At 43.2% G+C, this 24,577-nt stretch overlaps 2 protein-coding genes and 1 pseudogene across 4 annotated transcripts in view; 1 reads left to right on the forward strand and 2 right to left on the reverse strand.

Moving 5' to 3' along the window:
• Positions 1-24,577, reverse strand: part of FGF13 (fibroblast growth factor 13) — a 520,706-nt gene that overhangs the window by 362,591 nt on the left and 133,538 nt on the right. The window lies entirely within an intron of this gene.
• On the forward strand, positions 2,252-3,519 carry LOC138150615 (rab GDP dissociation inhibitor beta pseudogene; annotated as a pseudogene).
• On the reverse strand, positions 11,607-12,722 carry LOC138150556 (exosome complex component MTR3-like). The gene has a single exon (XM_069073988.1). The coding sequence runs from the start codon at positions 12,636-12,638 to the stop codon at positions 11,607-11,609; it is 1,032 nt and encodes a 343-aa protein (XP_068930089.1). The 5' UTR covers positions 12,639-12,722.

Below are 24,577 nucleotides of genomic sequence, written 5' to 3' on the forward strand. Positions count from 1 at the left end.
AAAGTCCATACTTTGCCAAGGGAGTAGTAAGTAAACTTTGAAAGTCAGATTTTCCTCATGCAAATACTTGAGGATAACTGAGAAAGCTGCCAATGATCTATGGGATAAAATCACACAACCTAGGGACTAAGGGAGTCTTTGAGAAGTCTATTGATTTCTGACCTTTACCAATCCAGAAGAAATACTATGCCCTCTCAGCTCTGTTTAAGTCTCAGGAGGTGATGAGAGTTTCCCTTTTAACAAAACATTTTAAGTCAAATGATTATATAGTCACATCATATTTTGATATTAATATTCATAACATTCAGCTGATCTGCAAAGCTATTCATGTGTGGGGAGGCTGGGTTGTCATAAGCCTACAGGGTTTATGACAACTGTGGGTTTTTTGCAAACTAGGAGAACTTGTATTCCATTCCACCATGGGAAGATCTCATGGATAAATGCCAGTGTTGAGTCCAAATAGGAGAGGGACTTCCTATAAAAAAGACCCTCCAGACTGTCCAGTTTATAAATGGCATTGTGCTGAGTGCATCAAACCCCACAACACTGCAGAGCTTCTGAATGAGATCCACTATCACTCCAAAAAGTTTTACCTACCTATGCAAATGGATAAAAACTGAATAGATGAAAAATGCTTATTGCTTAGTCTATGACATGTGGTTGGATAGAATGTACATAAAGGTGATTCATGAGCACATCTTACACAGATGTGTCAAATGAACAGACAGCTATACTCAGGATTGAAGAGAAGGAAAAGGGTGGACTACCGTGTTTCCCCGATAATAAGACCTATCCCCTTACTGTGTAAGATTCCTCTAAAATAAGCCCTCCCCTGAAAATAAGCCCTATTGAGATTGCTACTGTAGTGAAGGTGATCCCCTGCGCTACACCGTCCCTCCCCCCCCGCCCGTGAAACACACGCTGCGAGCTGCATCCAATCAGAGCTGCAGCAGTGAGCGCGTCATCCTGTTCTTTATTGAATTCATTATTGAATAAAGGTACATTTTTTTGTTCACATTTACCTGTTTATTAAAATTGCTGTCAATGTTCATTAAAATAAGCCCCCCCCCTGAAAATAAGCCCTCTGGTGTTTTTCTGTCCAAAAAAATAATAAGACAGTGTCTTATTATCGGGGAAACACGGTAAGCTGAAGCCGTCTCCGCAGCGCTAAGACTCAGAAAGGACGCAGAAAACTGAGGAGGGATGGACGCTGCCATCCAGCTGAGGAGGGCAGCTGCCGCAGGGAGGACATTGTTTCCAATAATCAGTTAGAAACTTTTATTCAGCTTCCCCCTGTGCACTTCCCCAGTGGTTACAGCCCATAGCAACTGCTCAGCGCCCCTTGGCAACAGGCAGCCTCTTCCCCATTGGACCTTGCAGGAGCGCAGCATAATTCTGGGCCTTGTGACGGGCCTAGCAACTGGGCGTGTCCTTGGCAACGGGCGCTTTATAGGCTGCCTCAGGGGCCCTCTCTCTCCATTGGGTTTCTCCTCCTGGCGTGAGTACGCCCTATGCCAGCTCGCTCTCTCTCAGTAGCCGGCTCTGAGATCGCTGCAGCGAAGCTTCACTCCTCCACACGGCTTCAGCCTTCGGCTTCACTCCTCTAGCGGCTTCAGCCTTCGCCTGCCCTTCTGTTGCCATCGGCTCCAAACTCTGCATTTCCACCTCGGACTTCGGCTCCGTAAGCTTCGCTTCCACTTCCGGCTCTGGCGCCATCAGCTTCTCTTCCACCTCCGCCTCCATCTTCATCATCTCTTCCTCCATTTTCTCTTCAGCCTTTGCCTCCATCTCCGCCCTAGTGTTCATCTAAATCTTAGCCTTCTTTGTCCCCTCACTGCTTTCCTCCCTTCTCCTAGCCCTGTTAATCTGCCTGGTCCTGCTGCTCCTCTGCCAGCCGCTCCTCTCCCTGCCTGCCAACCCCAGCTGTTCTTCCCTCCTGGGCACCACTTGCATCGCCACCACCTCATCGTCGTCATCGTCCTCCTCCTCCTCCTCCTCCTCCTCTTCATCATCCCTCCACAATGTCTCCTCTCCGTACCTTCCTAGAATTCCTCGGATTCATTGTAGTGCTCGTCCTCCTCGTCTTCCTTATCATCTCCCACACAATCCTGGCCATCCTTCTCTTCCTCCTCTTTCTTCTCTTCCTTCTCTTCCTCTTCTTCCTCCCCTACATTCGATTGCTCCTTAGCATTGTCCGGTTCTTGCTGCACCTAGTGGTCTTCTAATTCCCCAGCCCCACCTCTGCTCTGCCATGAATAAAGACTATGATGTCATCATCCTTGGCACCGGGCTTAAAGAGTGTGCCCTCGGAAGCCTCCTGGCCTCACTCAGAAAGAAGGTGCTTCACGTGGACCGCAGCCCCAGCACGGTGGGCACAGCGCCTCGCTGAGTCCACTGAACGTGCCTACCGCCACTTCAACGTGCGTGGTTCGCCCCCTGCCACCATGGGCCAAGGACACACCTGGAAGGTGGACCTGCTACCTAAGTTCCTCATGGCCAGCGGACAGCTGATGAAAATCCTGACCCACTTGGATGCGCTGCCCTTCCTGGACTTCCACGTGGTGGACGCCAGCGGCTTCCTGTACAAGAGAAACCGGATTTACAAAGTGCCCTCGAATGAGACTGAGGCCCTGGCCTCTGGGTTGATGGGACTCTTTGAGAAGCAAGTTTTTCATTTACGCCCTTAAATTTGACGAACAGGACCCCGGCACATACCGGAAGATGACCGTTAAAAATCTATTCCAGAGATTTGGTTTAGGCCAAGATGTGACTGACTTTGCCGGACATGCCCTGGCCCTAAGTCATACCAACAGCTATCTGGACCACCCTTGCTTTGAGACATTGGAGAAAATCCAACTCTACACATCATCGCTGGCCAAAAATGGAAAGAGCCCTTACCTCTACCCACGTTTTGGAATCGGAGAGCTGGCGCAGGCCTTTGGCCGGCTGACCTCCAGCCGAGGGGGAGTTTTCTTAATGAACAAACCAGTAGACGAGATACTCGTCAGGGATGGCCAAGTGGTGGGCATCAGGTTAGAGGGTCGGATTTCAAGATGCAAACAACTCATTTGCGATCCCAGCTATGCACCGGACCGTGTGCGCAAGGTTGGCCAGGTCATCAGGGCCATCTGCATTCTTGGGCACCCCATTAGAAACACCAATGGGGCCAGCTCGGGACTCATTATTATCCCTTCCTCCCAGACAAACCGCAGATATAGATATCTTCCTCACTTCTTACGTACACTGTGTGGCCGCACAGGGCAAATACATTACCATAGTGAGCACAGCTGTGGAGAGTAAAGACCCAGAAAAAGAAATCCAGTTGGCTCTGGAGCTCCTGGAGCCCAATGAGCAAAAATTCTTTTTCACAAGTGACCTCTACATGCCTAATGACTTGGGGACCAAAAGTCAGATTTTCATAACAACTAGTTACGATGCCACGTTCACTTTGAGAGTGCCTGCAACGACATAAAGGAGATCTATAGAAAGATGACAGGATCCGAACTGAAATTTGACTGAAACACTCTAGACCATCTTAGGGGGGAGAAAATTAAAACCGTGCTAGGAAATAGGAGCAATTTGGGTATCTGAGAAATAAAGCAACTCCCCCGGGAGATCATGACAATCTATTGTGTGAAGTACTTTGCTTCTTATCTTTCAAGAGTTGTAGTGAACTATTACTATCGTTCAACTTCCCATCTCCCCACCCCCAGTCTCTCATCTAGTGAGATGGTATAGTGAAGAGGGCCAGGGCTTCAAGCCCTACAAATTTCCTCATGAATGTTATGATTATTTGACCGTCCCAAGACTCCACGAGGTAAGCAACTACAGATATTATTATCCCTGTTTTAGCGATGAGGAAACACTAAAGGGACCATTCTTGGCTTGGTTTCTGGGCTTGACACCTTGAAGCTAATGGGTGAACATTCAGTGACACTGAACGTTCTGAACCTTAAACTGTTGGATTCAGCTGAAGGTAACATTTCCTTCCTTTTCTGGACCCCTATGGTGAGGTGATATTACTTTATATGATAGCTGTTAGTGTCAGAGGCAGGATTCAATCCCAGATTATTCCAGGTTCACTGTGACACCTAAGGATATATGAGGAAAATCTGCATGAGATGATTTTACAATATTATGAAGACGACACTGAATCAAAGATATAGACATAAAATTATAAAACATACATGTGAGCAATACCTCAAACACTATCGTGTTTCCCTGATAATAAGACCCATCCCGAAAATAAGCCCTCCCCTTACTGTGTAAGATTCCTCTAAAATAAGCCCTCCCCCGAAAATAAGCCCTATTGAGATTGCTACTATAGTGAAGGTGATCCCCTGTGCTACACGCTACATTACAGTACCCTCTGTATGCACCATCCTCCCTCCCCCCCGTGAAACGCACGCCACGCTCCGAGCTGCATCCAATCAGAGCTGCAGCAGTGAGCGCATCATCCTGTTCTCCCCCAGTGATTTGCTTATTGAATAAAGGTACATTTTTTTGTTCACATTTACCTGTTTATTAAAATTGCTGTCGATGTTCCTTAAAATAAGCCCTCCCCTGAAAATAAGCCCTCTGGGGTTTTTTTCTGTCCAAAAAATTAATAAGACAGTGTCTTATTATTGGGGAAACACGGTATATTGTCTTTGGAAAACAGAACAGTATTTAAGGACCTGCAGCTTTTCCTTTAGAAGCTAAATTCCACACTAGTGACACCAGTATTCTTGTAATGATGTTGTATGACTATAAATTACTAAATACTATAATCTCTGAAAAATCAAATCGGTATGTCACCCAGAGGACAATGGGGAGACCTATGGTGGACATCAGCAAACTTCAAGATGAATGATCAATGATCAGCTGTGTTCAAAAAGCAATAAGATTCCTACACTATGTACATGCAGCCAGATCCCAACAGAGGGAAACAGCTGCTGAACTACAGCCATATGTCCTAATAGTCAACCACGTTCCCCTCTTGAGTGTCCCTTACAGCAAACTACAGACCAAAGATAGTGATTATGCCCTGAATTCAAGTATAAATTTACATCAAGAGATAAAATCTTGGAGGAAGCACAGATTTAAGCCCAGAATAACAATTACTTTCATTGCTACCTCTACTTTCTGAGTGATAAAACTATTAGTAAGACAAGAGGAAAATTCATCATGGACTCCTAGAAGAATTACACTTGTAGCAGATGTATGGATAGTTAAAGATCCTATCACTGAAGGATCTCATCACTTTGTGATTTACAGCAGGAGAGCATCATCCATCTCCTCCTTCTGGCCAGAAGTCCATTGTATACTCCCATAGAAATATCACATCCCACTGTCTCCATTCACTTTCACTCTGATACCCTTAGTTTGTACTCAGTCAACTAGTCATAAAATGTCTTAGTTTCACAGTCTGGGTTATTTGCACCACTTTTTTGTCATTCCTACAAGCTTTGACCCCAGTTGAAATCCTCACCATCTAATGAAGAGATTATTTCAACAGCTGCCCTAGATGTTTGCCTGTCTTCCTATCTCTCTTCCACCCTATACACCACTACAAGACCTCATCTCCTAAGACATGCCTATTAGGTCATTCCCTTGCTGGGATTTCCAAATGACTCCCTATTATCTATTAACTTCAGGATTTTGTTACCTAAGCAACCATTTCTGCCTACAATTCAGGTACCTATGGCAGCAGAAACATTATATACATACATATGTACACATGTGTGTGCATGTATGTTTGTGTATGTATATATCCATATATGTAGAGGTGTATATACATAGATGATGTATATGTCTATGTATACACATATAAAAATATACATAGTCTTAGTAAGCAGATACTTTTAAATAATAATATTCTAACCATTACCCATGAGACAATCAAAAGCCCAAGTCTGTGAAATATCTTAACATGAGGTAGTAATGTTTCACAATGACATAAAGTAATATGTCTCCCACTGTAGCAGCTCATAAAATATTTAAAGGGGCCATATCCACAAAATTGCACATAATTCAGTTGAGATGAGTATCAGGGAAAATTGGATAAATTATGCAACATCATCTGTCTTTTTAAAAAATATATATATTAAAATCTGAATTTAAGTAACCAAACCGAATCATTAGCTGTACTCTTATCATTAAAACCTAGTGCTTCAACATAAATAGATGTTAATATGTAGGTAATGCACAGCAGTATAATTACTTCGTATTTGTCAATTCAGATTAACAACTGTCTGGGCAAATTAACCAGCATCATGCAAAATGTGGTTCTGTTCTGAAACTCTTCAGTGCCAGCATTTTCACTGAGGCTCAATTATACCTTTACTTATTCCACTTAACCCTCAAAGAGATCTGCTATTAAAAAAGTCCACAGACTTCCCTTCTAACCTGACTTGGGCCAAAAGGATTGTTCAGTCAGAGGCCTGCTTCCTCATATTCAGAGCACAAAGTATGGAGAGCCAGAGACAACGCTCATGGATGATGCCAAGCAGGCCCCTTTCCTGGCCAGAAAGAATAGCCGTGCTCTCTCTCGGCAAAAAATGGATCAGGCTTTGGAAAATGAAGCTGACCAGGGTACTTAACAATCCAACAGTGCTGGCATACATAGCACCAAACAATATCAACCAGCTCTTCAAATGGAATCGCAGAATGCAGAAAGGGCACCATCTTCCCCCATCTGCATGTTGAAAGGCAACATGATATTAATTGTGAAAAAAGGATATTGGAGCAGTCAGGAAGAAACGATTTGAGTATTGTGGAAACACAATCAGGATAACACAACACCTAGCAGCTTCTACATTTAGGGATCGAAGGGCTTGGAATATGATATTCTGGAGGTCAAAGGAGTTAGGATTAAAACCAAGAATCACTTACCTGGAAAAACTGAGGATAATGCTTCAGGGGAAAATATGGTCATTCAATGAAATAGACGACTTTCAAGCATTCTTGATGAAAAAACCAGAGCTGAATAGAAAATCTGACTTTCAAATACAAGAAGCAAGAGAAACATAAGAAGGTAAATAGGGAAAAGAAATCATAAGGAACTTATTAAAATTGAACTATTTACATTCCCACATGGAAAAATGCTCATTGTAACTCATAAGACTTTTCTCAGTATGAGGACAGTTGAAAGGAATATATATGTATGTATAGGAAGGCGTAGGTATATATAGATATATATATACATATATATATATATGAGTGTGGACATATGTATATATATGTATACACAGACAGAGCACAGGATGAGTTGAATATGAAGGATTGATATCTAAAAAATAAAATTAAGAGGTGAAGAGGAATATATTGGAAGAAGGAGAAATGGAGAGATAGAATAGGGGTAAAATTATCTCATATAAAAGAGGCAAGAGAAAAGTGTTACAATGGAGGGGAAGAGCAGGAAGGTAAAAGGGATGGGACAACCTTACTCTCATTGAATTTAGCTTAAAGAGGGAATAACATACATACTCAATTGGTTATCTAACGCTATAGGGAAATAGGGGGGAAGGGGATAAGAGGGGGGATGATAGAAGGGAGGGCAAATTAGAGGAGAAGGTAGTTAGAAGCACTCACTTTTGAAAAGAGACAGGGTCAAAGGAGAAAATAGAATAAGTAAGGGGTGGAATAGGATGGAGCAAGATATAGTTAGTCTTTCACAATATACCTACTATAGAATTGGGTAACTACACACGTACAATCTATATTGAATATTGCTTATCTTCCTAGTTGGGGGTGGATGAGGAGGAAAGAAGGGGAAAAATCTGGAACCCAAAGTTTTAAAAACAAATGTGTAGGGGCTGCTAGGTGGCACAGTGAATAGAGCACCGGCCCTGGAGATCATGCCTGTAAGGAATGACTGAAGAAACTGAGGCTGTTTAACCTAGAAAAGAAAAGATTTAAGTTGGGAGTGGGAGGTAGAAGTAGGGGTGAGAGTGAGGACCAACAGCTGTCTTCAAATATTTAAAGGGATGTCAAATGGAAGAGTAATTACACTTCTTCTCCTTAGCCTTTTTATTGTTGTTCAGCCATTTCAGCTGCATTCAACTCTTTGTAAAGTCATTGAGGTTTTCTTGGCAGAAATACTGGAGGGGTTTGCCATTTCCTTCTCCAGCTCATTTTACAGAAGAGGAAACTGAGGCAAACAGGGTGAAGTGACTTGCGCAGGGTCACACAACTAATAAGTGTGTGTGACCAGATTTGAACACAAGAATACAAGTCTTCCTGACTTCAGGTCTGGGGCTCCATCCACTGCATCACCTAGCTGCCTTCTATTTAGCTTGAGAGGGCAAAAATAGGGACAAGGAGTGACAGACGCAAAGGGCCAAATTTTGTCTTGATGTGAGGAAAAACAATGTAATGATAGGAGCGCTACACATGTGGTAGTCTTTCTCAAGAGGAATCAACCTTCTTCCCCTTCATCGAAGATCCTGATGCAAAAGCTGGATGACTGTTTGTTTGATATGATATCAAGCAAATTCTTAGCCAGGACAGGTTGGACCAAAAGGCCGCTGCATTTACCATCCAACTCTTTATTCTTATGATTATATGTTCTCTAACACAAAATTACGATTCCCTTGTGTATTTGATACAAGAGTGATCATATCAGCCTAACATCTTTTCTTCCCCCCGCCCCCCGAGCCTCTGTTTAGGGCTAGAGTCACTCATTCTCCTTCCTGACCCCATAAACTACAGATATGAGTCCAGGCTTTTGTACCCAAGTTCTAATCCTGGCTAATCCTTTCCAGTGAGACTAGCACATTCTAAAAGATTTACTATAACAGAAAAGTCTATCTTTCTCTTCTATTCTGCACAACAGGGAAGAAATAATCTCTATTTTGTTAACATATGATGTAGGTCACTAGAAGGTTGGCTGGACTGATATTTTCTTAGAAGTGTTTCTCTCTTCAAGTATTTATGTTCCGATGAAGATTTTAAAGTAGGAGTGGCGCTATATAACTTTTCAAAACATGGGTGACTATTTAGTCTCAGGACAGTAATATGCACAGGTGCCACAGCAAATTAATCTAGTGAGCACTGAATAATCACTTTCTGTGTGTAACTCACTATGCTAGGTGCTGTGAATACATACAAAAATGAATCTGTCCCTGTTCTGGAAGAACTTATAATGGGCAGTGGGAAATCCAACCCAAGCACTGATAAGTATACACATATCACTCTGACAAGGGAAAGAAAGAATATGAGCAAGAAGAGATCCAGAAAGGCTTTAGGCAGGAGTGGGGAACCTGCAGCCACAAGGCCACATATGGTCTTCTAGGTCCTTGGGTGCAGCCTTTTGACCGAGTCCAGGTTTTATAGAAAAAATCCTTTTATTAAGGGAATTTGTTCTGTGAAGTTTGGATTCAGTCAAAGGGCCGCACTTGAGGACCTAGAGGGCCATGTGTGCCCTTGAGGACACAGCTTCCTCACCCCTGGTTAAGGAAAGGAACATACCCATGACTGGTTTGGGGTACATGAATTCTAAAAGCTTTTCTTGTGCTAGGTTATCATATGTGTCCCAGACAAGTAGGGCAATTCTTCTACCTGATTCCCTTTTAGGCAGGTCATTTCTCTGGCTTTTTCTCTTTTTATCTTCCAAATTTTGTAATTGTTTGAAATAATCACTATGAGGGGGTAGCTGACAACAGCTTTTCAGATAGCCAAGATATTCATCTACAGAGATAGTTATCAGACAGATGTCTTCACTTTCAACAGCAAAAATGTGGGAAGGCAGGTATGTGCTAGCTAGCTAGCTCTGTCTATATATACAGATATATACATATGTAAAGTATATATGTATATACTTTCATTTTCCTAACTTATAATTTATAATTATAATAATGGTCTTTATAGTATTATATAATACATATTATATGCAATATAATTAAATATATTATTTGATACTATATAGTTATAGTGTCTATTAATATATCATAATTATAATATATTATATAACAGATTACATTATATTATGTCTATGTTAATATATTATATGTAATATAGTTATATAAATTACACAATATAACATGAAATATTACAATATGGTTTTGCTTCTATGTATGTGTATGAAGGACTCCCTACCCCACCCCCACCATAGTAGACAGGAAGGTCTTCTCCCCTACCTAATCTAACTTGGACCAAATGGATAGGAATGACCTTTGACAAATCTATGCCAAAGATTTCTAAATTTAACCTCTGACCTCATGATTATGTGGTAGAGGTCTTGGGATTAAGAAAAATAGGAACAGGGTGGCTAGATGGTACAGTAAATAGAGCACCGGCCCTGGAGACAAGAGGACCTGGGTTGGGATCCAGCCTCAGACACTTAACACAAAAAACAGCTGTGTGACCTTGGGCAAGTCACTTAACCCCAATTGCCCTCCAAAAAGCAAAAAATAAAAAGGAACACCATAATACAAATGAGGTAAACTTTGTAAACCTTAAAGTGCTATATTCATACTATTGCTTTTATAACTGTGTAAAAAAAAAGACACCTCCAGATATTGCTACAAATTTTGTGAACTTACCTATGTCCCTGCTGCTAGGATTTACACCAGCATCAGAAGCAGACCTCAATCCCAACTACAAGTCTGGGATCATCACCCCCCCCCCCCCAACTAGGTTCTGATGGCCCATCAGTAACTGTGTTTTTTTCTTTTTTAAACCAAGGGTCAAATCTAAGTAAATATAGTTTCAGACACCTAAGTTTTGCTTGTGGGGCTGTACATTTATCATAAAAGGTAGCCATTTACAAAGCATCTCCTTCCCTTTTCCCCACTCAGTACTATAGATATTGATACCTCCATAGGACAGATGAAGAAACAAAAGTTAAGTGGTTTTCTTATAGCCACATAGTATTAGAGGTGAGGATTAGTTAGCCCCCAGGTCTTTCTGACTCAAGTCCAACACTCTATACCTGATAACATGCTGACTTTTTGTATACCCACAATAATAGCCAATAAGCTAAGCACTGGGAGAAAAAAAGATAAAAGTACAGCTCCAGACAGCTCAAGAAACTTAAAAATGAATGAATTAGGCTATTAGTTGAAGGAGCAACACAAAACATACAAAAAGCATAATTTTTAAAGAACTTTTTAATAAACACCTTGAAAATGAGTATCATCTCAGTGAATTATGGATCTGCCATTTCTTGTGGGGTGGGATGCGGAGGCTGGGGGTAGCAGTGTGGAGAGACGCTCATCATATGTATGTGGTAATCAGTCCTTTCTCTGTCCCCTGTCCTTTCCCATTTGCTCAGTCCTCTAGATCTTCAGAGAGAACAAAGTTCAAAATTCAAGATCTTAAGGTGGCATAGTAGTTATTGCTTTTAGGTGTCCCAGCTTTCCAAAGGGAGAGGTAGGAGTAGATGGTGTGTAGACATTTGGTTTCCCATTTCCAGGAGGTGAGAAAGTTCTGAAGGTAATAATGATGGTGATGGTGAAGTCTCTTGATTCTGCTTTCAAAAGGATTAAACAGTGGTAAGTGAATGAAGGTGGGAATGGAGAAATCTGACTCCCCTTCCAGGGAGTCAAATTTGCAAAGGCAGCCAGAGTGAGAAGGGGGTCCTGTTCCTAGCTGCAGAGAGTAGTGGGGTTCTCGGAACTGGCTGATTACTTGTAGGGCTTAGTGAGAGGCTGCTGAACTGGAAGTGGTGGAGGTGGCTGGAGTTGCTGGGCGGCTTGATCCCCCTCTGTCATGCTCTGGGTGTCTTCATCTCCCTCTACCACACTCTGGGCTTGAGTTTGGATCTCGATCAGCGGGCCTAGATTCCCCGCCATTACTCTCCGGACATGGGCTTGGTAGGTTGGATCCCTCTCTTCCACTCTCTGGGCCTGGGCTTGGATTTGGGCTTCTCTTCTCTTCCTGGTGGCTCTCACTAGGCAACTCCGCATTGTAGGGTAAAGGATCTGGCAGCCCTCCACGCCTAGTCGCAAGCCCTGCGCCCAAAGGTCGGCAGCGCAGCCTTCTCCACTGCCCAAAAGGCCGGACACCTGGTTGCTCATGGGCATAAATGCCACGGTAAGGACAACCGCGGCCTGTTTCTCCTCGTATAAGACCGGATCTAAGAGCCAGACAGGATCTGGGCCTGAGCGCAGGGCCAGGCCACAGCCCACCACCAGGTCGAACATCTGTACACCGGCATCTGCCAAGGCTAAAGAAGCGGCTGTGATACCGGCAGACAAAGCTGAGCCGCCATCCTGCATTATCAAAACGGATACCTCAAGCTGGGCTCTGGGGTAGTGCTGCAACTGCACGGCTGGCAAGAGTGCCTCCTGAAGGGCCAGGCTCATCTCCTTCTCCTCCTTGCTGCCTGAAGATTTCCGAGGGCCTGGGGCCGAGAAAGGTGCCCAGCGGAAGTCGCATACCAGCCGGCCTTCGAGCCCAATGGGCGGCTCCCTACCCTCGGCTTGGCGTGGGCCAAACACCGACACCACAACCTTGGTGTCCCCCGACTCTAAGTAAGCAGAGCCAGTGGCCTGGCTCTGCTGGCCCACTTTCATGTACGCAGGCCGCTGGCGCAGAGGGTCTCGAGTGGGGATGTACTCACGAGTGTAGACATCTAACACCTGGTCTGGAGTAGCATAAAGGATAGGTGACTGCGACTCCTCCGGACCTTTTATGCGTCTGTGTCCTCCAGCCATAGCTGCTCAGCAATGCCGGCTTCTGTTTACCCACGTCACACGCCCTTTCTCATACCAGCCGGCAACGCTGTTACGCATAGAGGCTGTTCCAGTCTCCAGACCGAGGTTCCCGCCGAGGTACCGTCGGTACCCGCCCTGCCCCTCGTTCACACTTAGCCCCTCCTTCCCCACATACATGTCTTGTAATGCGAACCTACCTCTGGTAGGACCCCAGCATTGTAGAGTCCAGCTCTCTCCTTCTGGGAGAGGAAACTGAGGCCCAGAGACAGAAACAGAGACCTAGAGCAGGTGGGGAACCCACAGGCCAGCCAGTTCAAGCCTCTCATTTTACAAAGAAAGAAACCAAAGTTCCCAAAGGGGATGGCCTTGAGAATTCTAGATCTCCAGCTAGGCCCTTAGAACCTTCTTAATTTCCACATAATAATGATAATAAAAAGTGTCACTCTTCCTGTATCTCTGGAAGGTTTGCAAAGCACCTGAAATATATTACTTTGTTTGAACCCATATTAATATAAAACCTGAAACATAAGAGAGATGGTTTGCTTTACTTGCCTGAAAAATACAGTCAGTAAAGCTTTGCTAAGCACGAGCAACTGTCTCTGTGTCTCTTGTCTATTGGAAAACCAGCCAAGTAGCATATCTGCATTGAATAATACGGTGGGAGGGGGGTCATGCCATTCATTGGCCTTATAAACCACATTCACTACATTCTAACTAAGCAACATGATCCACTGGATTGGGAGGGACCACAGAGGTCATCTAGTCCAACTTCATCATTTTCAAAGGAGGAAATAGAAACCAAGGAGTCACCCACCCAATGGCCCACATAAAATCACAGAGCTACAAATGCAAGGGATTCTGGGATCATTTGGTCTAAGGCCCTCATTTTACACATGATCAAAATAAATCCAAGGAAGGTGAACAAATCACATGGGTCAAGGACACAGGTGGGAAGCTGGGTTTTGAACCTATATCCACAGATTCCAAATCCAGCATGCTTTCCATTGTACCACATTCTTTAATTTTATTTTTTTTATTTTTTAGCAATATAGAATATTTTCATATGCTAATTAAGAGCTAGTATTTCTTCCTTAAATAACTATAGGTTTTTATACTTTGTCAGTTATTGATTATTCTTTTTTCCATTATTTTATATTTTTTAATTTTTTAAATAAATTTGTTTGTTTCCTTTTAGTTTACAGGGTTCAATTCCACAATTCCTCAAGTTTCACATTTTGTCCCCCTTCCTTCCCCCCCCCATGGCGGCTTATAGTCAAGTATAGGATCTGTAAATACTTTCACACTATACATTAGTCAGGTTATAAAGACGGATTGTATCAGCTGGAATGAAAAATGGTAAAGAGGACATAAAACCAAATAAGAGAAGGAAAAAGATAAGGTATTTTGCTTCTACCTGGATATAAACTTAGTTCTTTCTAGTTCTTTCTCTGGATGCACATATTTCTCTCCATCATGAGTCTTTTGGGATTGACTTATATCACTGCATTGCTGAGAAGAGTCCAGTCTATCAAAGTTGGTCATCACACATACATTGTGTCTGTAATTGTGTAAAAATTTCTCCTGGTTCTACTCTTCTCACTCAGCATCAGTTTGTAGTACCACATTCTTTAGAAAGCATTTTATTAAACACCTAATATATTTGCCAAGAAAAATCTTAAGTACTAGAGATACAAACACAAAAGTCAAAATTGTTCCTGTCCTCAGGCCACTACAATCAACTTAGAAGTCTTTCTGATTTGGTAGGACCTAGCAGAGTTTCCATTTAACTACAGGAGCCCTGGAGACCTTAGGGCCTTCTTCATGACATGAAATACATTTCATACTAAAAGCATTAAGCATGATAAGCCATGTGGTAGAATAAATAAAGGGACTGACTTTAGATTCAGAAGACCTAAGTTAAAATCCTGCCTTTTACATATACAGACTAGGAGAACACAGGCTAGTTATAAGCTTTCAGTATCCCAAGTACATCTTTGAGACAATAAATTACAAAGAGTGGTCAGGTCTTTCACATAAGAAGTTGACTAAAACACTAAATTCACATGACTGAGCAGTGGGTGCATGCACTCACATACATCCCAATAATCAGACTACAATAGATTCACAGGCAATTAGTGGAGTTGGTAATCAAATTTTGGTCTTTTGTTTTCACTAATAAGGATCAGAGATATAAGCTGCACCAAATTTTCTCATCTCTCTCTCTCTCTCTCTCTCTCTCACACACACACACACACACACACACACACAATCTCTGTCTCTCTTGCTCTCTCTCCCTCCCTCTCCCTCTCTCTCTCTCACTATCCCTCCCTCTCCCTCTCTCTCTCTGTCTCTGTCTCTCTCTCTCTCACAATTTCTGTCTCTCTGTCTCTCTCCCTCCCTCTCCCTCTCTCTCTCTGTCTCTCTCTTTCTCTCTCTCTCTCTCTCTCTCTCTCTCTCTCTCTCTCTCTCACACACACACACACACACACACACACACACACACACCACACACACATACACACACACATGCACAAACTCAAAGGAACTTGAACCCAGGCATCCCAATTCTAAATCCAATGCAATTTCCTACCTTCCCCTTCCTCCTTGCCTTTTGCTAATACAGAGAGATTGAGACTGGAGCTAGCAGTACAAAATGTCTCCCAAGAAGTCTTATCTTTTAAAAGTTTTATCTCTTCAATCAAAGAACAAAAGTGTGAGGTCGATCTCTTCTAGAACACTCTGAGAACTCTCCTCATTTAATAAAGTCAAGGAAAACATAAATTGACTTTCCAGCAAACACCTTTTTTCAATACTATACCTGCTCAATTTTAGACTGGGACTAGATTTAAAAATTTTCCACTCAGAGGGAATTCACAAGATTTATACTTATATTCTTCCCTATAACCACTTAGAATGAAAAAAGAAATCTTTTAAAAAGATGTTTATTGCTTTCATGAAAAATGAGAAACTGAATTCAAATGATTCCCAGTACAAATCTTCTGAGCTGAATTCACAGCAGTACATTCAGCAGTTTTAAAATTCCAAGCAATAAAAACAATGCTCATGATTTCATGGTATTGGTACTATTGCAAAAGATGTTGGTTGGGTCAACACCACCTCTTTCTAATCCTCACTCTTCCTGCGCCAGGGTAGTCTGGAATCAGTGTTTCCTATCTGTTAGGTGGGGAAACAAGTTCCACAAACAAGGATTGTTCTAGGCAATTTCCATGATGCCCTTCTTGTGGGCACCATTCCCCCCTCCCCTTCAAGTGAATGATGACAATAACCCATGCCCCATACAGATGACATACTTTTCCTCCTTTCTCCAGAAGCTATGTGACCACAGGACTGGTTTGAAGTGGCAAAGTCAGGATTTGAACTCATGTTCTCTGATTATAAATCCAGAATGCCTTCCATTATACCAGGCTGCCTGCCTCTCAACCATAGGTAAAAATTATGTTGACCATTTCCATAGTCATTTACAATTTACAAAGTGCTTTCCTTTTTGTTGCTGTATCCTTCAAAACCCAGTGAAAGTAGGTAGGGAAAATATTATCATCCCCATTTTACAGATGAGGACAACTGAGGCTCAGAGAGATCAAGGGTCTTGGCCAAGGCTAAATAGTAAATGGTTCTGGGACTTGAATTTGCATACTGATTTGAAGTCCAGTACTTCCCACTAAACTACAGCTACATCTCTCACCATTCAAAAGATTGTCATTTTAGTGATTAATGAGAGTTTTGGGGTACAATATTATGTCTCTCAAGGCTTTATTGTTCTTATATCACATAAGATCCTGAGCTAACTGGAAGAAATAAAGGTACATAAGACAAGGTCCCTATACATGTATAGACCAATGGAATGATAAGTATATCATTTACAAATTTAAATATGATAAGCATCCAAAACAAGTACAAGGTGGTTTTCCCACTTACAGAAGAACTGGCACAAAAAAACCCTCTAAATGAGAATTCCAGAGTTAGCCCCTTCCCCGGTGATCAACGAAAATATGAATTTCAATAATGGAAATATCCAACTCGTGGTATGGGAAACAAGGTGATGGAAAATTTGAGCTTAGCTACTCTTCTCTGTTCCTTATTTTTTGTCAGTGTTATATTCAAGGGGATTAAAAATTTACTCTTTAGAAATAAGCATTAAAGGAGGGGTGTGGTAAGGGGGGGTGGGACAAAGAGGTGGGTGGGGTAAGGAGGGGAGGGAAAGAGAGTCAAATGCTTTGCCACAGAAATAATGAAAATACTCCCAGCCCAAGACTCCCTAAAAGAGCTTGTGCAGTTTTCTGGGGCATTCCACCAGAGCTGGTGAATTCTTTCCCAATGATAGTCTCACCTCAAAAAAGAAAACATTGAAAAAGGTAAAAGAAAGGAAAGAAATCATAGCTCAGTTGCTTTCCAAAACTTTTTAGTGTCACAGAAATAACTTTGAGGAAAAGGCGCCGGTTAAGCTGTGACATGGACACGAATCTTACAGGATTCAGCCAGGACGAGAGGGCACGGCACGAAGAGCTTGGAATTCCCACTGGGGGAATGACCGCCCATACTGATGAGTTCATACAATCATTGAAGTATGAGTACAGTGTGTCCCAAAAGTCTTAGTACAGTTTAAGCTTTAATAGCTTAAAACTACACAAAGACTTTTGGGGCACCCTGTAGGTGGATCCCAGGAGCGTCGATGTAGAGCTGGAAGGCGACCTCACAGTCCATCTAGACCAAACCCCTCATTTTACAGAGGAGAAAACTGGGGCTCAGGAAGTGAAGTGACTTGCCCAAGGTCACACATAGGATAAGAGACTCATATATACAGAGCTGGAAGGCAACCTCACAGTTCATCTAATCCAGCCCCCTCATTTTACAGAGGAGGAAACTGAGGCCCAGAAGGTGAAGTGACTTGTCCAAGGTCCCACACAGAATCCTAGATCTAGGGTTGGAAGAGACCTCAGAGGCCATTAGCCCAATTCCCTCATTTTACAGACGAGGAAATTGAGTTTCAGTGAGGACAAGGGAATTGACCCAAATCATACATGGAATCAGACTCGTATAGAGTGAGCTGGAAGGGACCTCTGTGGTCATCTAGTCTTACCCCCTGATTTTACAGATGATGAAACTGAGGCACAGAGACTAGATGACACTTATCCAACATCACACTTAGGATCATGGGCTCAGAGATCCAGAGTTGGAAGGGACCTTAGTAGTAACCTAGCCCAGCCTCATCACTGAGTATAAGTGACTTGCTCAAGGCATCCATAGGTTCGAAGGACCCAAGATCTAAGGCACGAAGGAACCTCAAAAGTCATAGTTCAACTCTCTCTTTTGTCAGAAGAGGAAACTAAGGCCTAGAGAGGTTAAAGAGCTTGACTAAGATCAGACAGGTAATATGGGATAAAGTATGGTTCCTTTTTTGAAAGGCTCAGTCCAAAGGAGATGCCTTGGAGACAGGCAAATTCCTGACTCTTAGATTCTCCTCCACACAACAGAGGTTTTAGAAAACCAAACTGAGTTACCAGTCAAAGGCTAATTTCTAGCACATCTGGATTTTTGCTGAGGTGAAAGAGAACTGACTGGCAACAGAAGACTCCACAGGTCTTGCTGCTTCATTGATTCCGCTTAGTCTGGTGGTGACTAAAGTTCCAGGGGTAGGAAATCTGCAGCCTCCAGGCCAAGTGTGGCCTTCTAGGCGCAGCCTTTTGAATGAGTCCAAGTTTTACAGAACCAATCCTTTTAAGGGGATTCCTTCTGTGAAGTCTGGATTCAGTCAATAGGTCACACTTGAGGATCTAGAGGGCCACATGTGGCCTCAAGGTTACAGGATCCTCAGCCCTGGAAACCATCCCAACTATAGAAATGATGGCTGTGATTATTCATATATGGTTATTAATGTATAATATCCATGTATATATGAAAAAGGAGCACTGAGCTCATGTAATCTAATTCTCCCGTTTTACAAGGAGAAACCAAGGTCCAAATTAGGGAAAGCACTCTTTTTTTTTTGCCTTTTGGAGGGCAATTGGGGTTAAGTAACTTGCCCAAGGTTACACGGCTAGTATTTTTGTGTGGGTGTTAAGTGTCTCAGGCTGGGAACTGAACTCGAGTCCTCCCGACTCCAGGGCCAGCGCTTTACTCACTGCGCCACCTAGCCGCCCCAGGAAAGCACTCTTCTAAGATCATTCTGACAGAGAACAGCAGAGACTGGGACATGAACTCAGGTCTGTGACTCAGAGAGCAGGTAATCTCAGCAGTCAATTCAGTTCAATTAGCATTTTAAGCTGGTATTTTGTGCCAAACACTCAGCTAGATACAAAACAACAAATAAAAATTCTTGGTCCTCAGGGAGTTTAAATTCTACTGGGGGAAAGCAAAACAATGTATATATAAAGTAAATAAGGTATTTCAAGAGAGCAAAAGAACACCTGGGGGAAGGAGAGAGTAAGCATCAAAAGAAGGCTCTTAGGAGGCACTTGTGTTGAACACTGAAGAGGACTAGGGATTCTATGACTTGGAGATGAAAATGCAAAGTATTCCAGACATAGGGAACAGCTTGTGCAAAAGCAAGGAGGTGGCAGATGGAATATTGTATACAGGAAACAGTAAATAGGCTGGTTTAATTGAAGGACCAACGATATGAATGGGAATACAGTGTGAACATCTTGGAAAGACAAATTAGATTGTAAAAGGCACTAGATACCAGTTGAGGCATTTCTATTTTATTCTTGAGGCAATAGGGAGCCACAGAGGCTTCTGGAGAATGGTCAAATCTTTACTTTAACAATATCATTTTGGCAGTTATGTGGAGGATGGACTGAAAAGAGGAGAGAAAGGGAGACAAATGAAAAGTCTATTGCAATAGTCTGGGTGAGAGGTGATCAGGTATAAAGTGGGGTAGGAGCCATATGAGTAGAAAGGAATAGAGGATACTAAACAACCTTCCCTCCTCCATAACATATTTTCTTAGAGAGTTGCCTTGAGCACTAAGAGTAAGGAGTAAGTTCTGAAATCAGACTGTGGAATGCCAAGAAGCAGAAGTCCCAAGATCCTCCAGCTTTTTTTCATGAATAATCTTCCCAAAGATGTCACATCTGGTCATTATTCACACAGTGCCCAAGACATGGTCCGCACCTGCCAGCTAGTACATTATCGAGAAAATAAGCTACTGCCCTGTGTAATTTATCCTCAAAGAGCGGGACAATTAAGTCAGCCCACATGTTCCATCTTGGCTGTGTGTCAGCTCCCCGGCATCTTGAAATGGCCCAAATGGCCTGCCTGTTTATGACAGCCAGAGAGAAGCAGAAAGGAACTGTGGGAAGAATACCAGATTGGGGGAAAGAGGACCTGGGTTGGAACCCAGGCCCTGATATGGAATATTTGGGGGCCTTAAACTACTTGCTTAAACTCACTGGGCATCCTCATTTCCTTGAAAAAATAAAGGTGGGGGAAGGAAAAATAGATAAGCTCTATGATCCTTTTGAGCCCAAAATTCTATAATCCTATGCACCTAGTGAAGAAAGGGAAATCCAGCTTTCTATCAATACAGACAGACACCTGAGCAGGTCAGTCACACTCCAGCTATGAGACATCTCTGGCCATGCAGAACTTTCATAGTCTGGTACACTGTGCAAAGGCATGATTCACCTACAGCCATCCCCTTTCAGGTCATGTTTTGGACAGACCTGGTAGGATCTCAGTCCAGAGAGTGGATCATACCAACTCAGTTGTCCACTGAATGGGGGGTACACGGAAGTTTGGGGGGACCCTTCTCTGATGCCTCTGGGTTTGTTTGTCCTCCTCATTTGAACAGTAGTCCAAAAGCCTTTTGGGACCGAGGACCACAGGGTTCTGCCACTTTCCAAAGGTTCTACAGAGGAAAGCACAGCTCACAAAAAGCCCTTGGCTTTCAACTCTTTGGAGTTTATTACATTCATTACATTTAGAATGAACTCTCTTCCTTGATCTGAAATTCGCTGACATTTGGGGAGGCGAAATATAAGCTAATGTATCTAGAGCTGAAAAGGACTTCAGAGGCAGTCATCTCCTCCCTCATCAGCCCCCCAATCAGTAAGTCAACAAGCATTTATTAAGAGTGCTGGGCACTGTACTAATAATAAGCAGCTGGGAAGACGATGAGAAAGACAAAAGCAGTGCCCACCTCCAGGGAGCATACTTTCTATTGAGGGAAAAGCTAGGAAATAATTACATACCTAACATGTTCTATACAAAGTCCATGGGAGGGAACGTCAAAGGTAAAGGCATTAGCAGTTTGGGGAACTGAGAAATAGCCAATGCAGAAGGTGGGATTTAAGCTGAGACCTTGGAGAAAACAGGACAATCGGGAGAGCATTTCAGGCACTCAGGAGGGCCAGTGCAAAGGCATTCAGAGGTGTTCCATGTGGGGGAACAGCAAAAAGGCCAGGGGGCCATTGGTTTGGATCCTAGGGTATGGGAAAGAAAGTCAGGTCTAAGAAGTCTGCAATGAGAGGAAGGGGGGCCAGGTTGTGAAGGACTTTAAATGTCAAACAGGATTCTTCTCTCCTTGGTATTCTAAACTGGGGTCAAGTTTGTTGGCTACTGTGTAAGGTTAGTGAGAAGCATGGTATGATGAAATGAGCCTGAGAAGATCAGGGCACAGTCAGACCTGGATTTGAGGCCTATTTACCAGTGACCTGACTAATGAACATGATTAGGTTACTACTCATATCCCTTCCCCTCTCTGGGCTTTGGAAGACCAAAGATATCTTCAAGACCCCTTCTACCTCTAAATGCTATGGTCCCCCTTTAGGCCTCACTTTCCTTAAGTGTCAAAGGAGGAGATGGGATTCGCAGATGTCTTCAGTCACTTAGAGCTTGAAATCCTAGGAGCCCTCTCAGAACGTCAGGTTTCTCATCTGTCAAAAGAGGGATTTGAGCTCAATGAATTGTAACGTCCTTTCCAGCGTGATTATTTTCTAATGCAGGCATTGGGAACCCTTAGGGATAGGACAAAGCTTGGAAGAGATGGGGGGCACTTGGCCATATGAAAAACAGTCTCATTATTTTACTTCTTATGTGAATGTGCACAGTAACTCCAGAATTTATTTCCCACTTCATATTGGATGGAGTACAAGTGGTACAAAGACAAAAGAGGTTGCATATCCCTGTGCTAGGGAGGTTCAAGCACAAGCTCCTATAAGAGGCTGATCCTGCGTTCCCCAGTTATTAAAGTCCCCCTCTCTGCCCCTCACCCTAACTGAAATTAAGTATCACACGATCATCCATTTAAAATTGGAAGGAGCCAGAGAAAAAATCAAATCTATGGACCTCATTTTATGGATGAAGAAACTAAAGCCTGGGGAAAGGAAGGGACTAGCTCAGGGGTGGGGAACCTGCAACCTCGAGGTCACATGTGGCCTTCTAGGTCCTCAAGTGTGGCCTTTAGACTGAGTCCAAGCTTTCCAGAACAAATCCTGTGAAGTTTGGATTCAGTCAAAGGGCCACACTTGAGGACCTAGAGGGCCACATGTGACCTTGAGGTCACTGGTTCCCCACCCCTGGACTAGCCCAAAGGATTCAGGTAATGAAGAAGAGAGCTGGGATTCGAACCTAGGTTCTCTAATGCCAAATCAAGTGCTCTTTCTACGATGTCACTCTGTCCTTTGTCTATATTGTGAATCAATTTAGCTGTTCCCCAGTAGAACATAAGCTCCTTGAAGGCAAGGATTATTGAGGTGGGAGGTTAGCTCTGGATCCCCAGCATCTAGCACAGGGTCCACCACATCCTAAGGGTTTTAATAAAAGCTTCTTGAGTTGACTGATTCCCATAAGGCTTGAGTGATCAACGAGCCTGGCTGCCCAAAGCCTGGACTCTTAAAGTCTTTAAAGGGAGCAAGAGTGCTACCAAAAGGCCAGTGACCAGAAACAACTGGCCCAATGGCAATCAGGCTTGCTGACTTCTCATTGACTGTTCCACGGGACATTTTGTACCAGCCTCATGCCTGCTGCTTCTCTACAAGTTCACAGCAGGCAAAATGTGGTAGGTTAAGTCAAGCATAACCAAAATGCCACCTAAGACAGATGTGATCTGGAAAACAACACAATGCACCATGATCAACTCTAATCCCCAACATGCAATATGTCTGGGGTTTAGCTGGTGTTACACTGATGCAGTAGGCCTTCTGGATCTGGCTAGATAAAAGAGAGTAGGAAGAGTATAAGATCTCTTCTCTTTATCTGTGTAATGTGTGCCAGATCATTGTAACTCTCAGTTCCTTCTCTTGAAAATAAAAGGGTTGGACTCAGTGGCCTCTAAGGTCCTCCTTCTTCCACCTCGAAATGTCTAGCCCTATGAGGAGCATGCCGGTGGAGGAATAAATCCCTAGCATACCTGAGCAACATGCTAGGAGTGCAAAGACCTCAGATTTGGAATCCTTGACACAAATCGGACACAGCTTGGTCTCCAAAAGAAACCAAGGCCTGGGACTAGGTAGATGACTCAAGTAGAAAGAAAAATAGTTTGAGATCAGGACACCTGTTTTGAGTCTTGGCTTTGTCTGTGAGCAGATAGTATGACTGTGGGAAAGCAAATTGGTTCCTTTGCCCCTCTGAACTTCAATTTTCTCACATGGAAAATGGGATAAAATTTATATGGGCTCAGAGGGGTTTGGGTGAGCAAAGTGCTTGGGAGATTAAAAAATCCACTTCTACTGGCCTAGGGGGACCCTGGGAAGAAGGCACTGGAGTTCGAAGGGAGGGGACAAAGAATGCTACCAAGACCAGTTACATGAGGCCCTCCAGAGAGGCCTGCTAAAGGAATCACCAGCAGGAATAATGCAGAAGGGCCAGAAAACTGACCCTGGGATCAGGACCAAGGGCAAGTCAAACCACCTTCCAGAGCCTCAGTTTTCTAATGTGTAAAATGGGAATCCAGTCCAATCCAATTCACTAAGTATTTATCAGCTGCCTGCCACATGCCTTGCACTGTGGGGCAGGCAGTTGATAAACTTTTATTAAGCGCCTACTATGTGCTAGGCACAATGCTAAGCGCTAGGGATACAACAAAAGGTAAATGCTAGACCTTTCTCTCAAGGAGCTCACAATCTGATGGGAGAGACAACGTGCGAATATTTATGTACAAACCAATTACATACATATAAGATAAATAGGAAATAATAAACATAGAGAAGGCACTCAAAAGAAGGGGGATGTGGAAAGGCAGGATTTGAACTCAGACTTGAAAGAAGTCAAGAGGCCAAGATGAGAAGGGAGAACATTCCAGTGAAAATGGCAGCAGAGCCAGGAGGCCACTGTCACTGGATCACAAGGTACAGAAGTGGGGGCATAGTGTGATGCCATTACCTCGCTCCTGGTGCCCTTGGGAAATGAGCCCTTTCCAGACAATGGCCTAGAGCTACAGGGCCCTGAATTTGAACATTACTAGAAATGAACGGCAAGGCCAATTTTCCCCAGTACATGAATCCCCACTGGCCTGTGGCAGGGCCATGGTAGTGCCTCCAAAGTCTCCAACCTTCCCCTTCTGTGCCCAGGTAGGAATGTACTCACTGGTGGAGTCCAGCTCTGTGGTGTCTTAGTCTATACCTTTTTTTCCTTGAGGTACAAAGGGCAGAAAGTATTTATCATTGGGCAGCCTCTCCATTAAAAACTTTTGTTTCTTGGGGACAGAATGAAATAGGCCAGTGAAGTTCAGCCAATTTGTCTTTTGATACCTTTTATTGGCTTGTTAATGATGAATTCATTTTAACATTCAGCCCCTGAACCTAATTCACAATTGCTCTTAATGTAAATGAGGCTTTGTCCCCTCTCGTCCCCTCTTCTGGATCATCATAAATCAAGGCTGGCTGCTTAGAGCACTGACAGCCCAGGCAGTGGCTGGCTTCAGAGGGAAAGAATCCAGTGTAGAAAATGATAATGAGGATGGAAGAGCAGAGGGAGAGAAA

Source organism: Petaurus breviceps, unplaced genomic scaffold, assembly GCF_028583685.1.
Source record: "Petaurus breviceps papuanus isolate PSGF00001 unplaced genomic scaffold, PetGlider_PUasm1.0 90881, whole genome shotgun sequence".
NCBI lineage: Eukaryota > Metazoa > Chordata > Mammalia > Diprotodontia > Petauridae > Petaurus > Petaurus breviceps.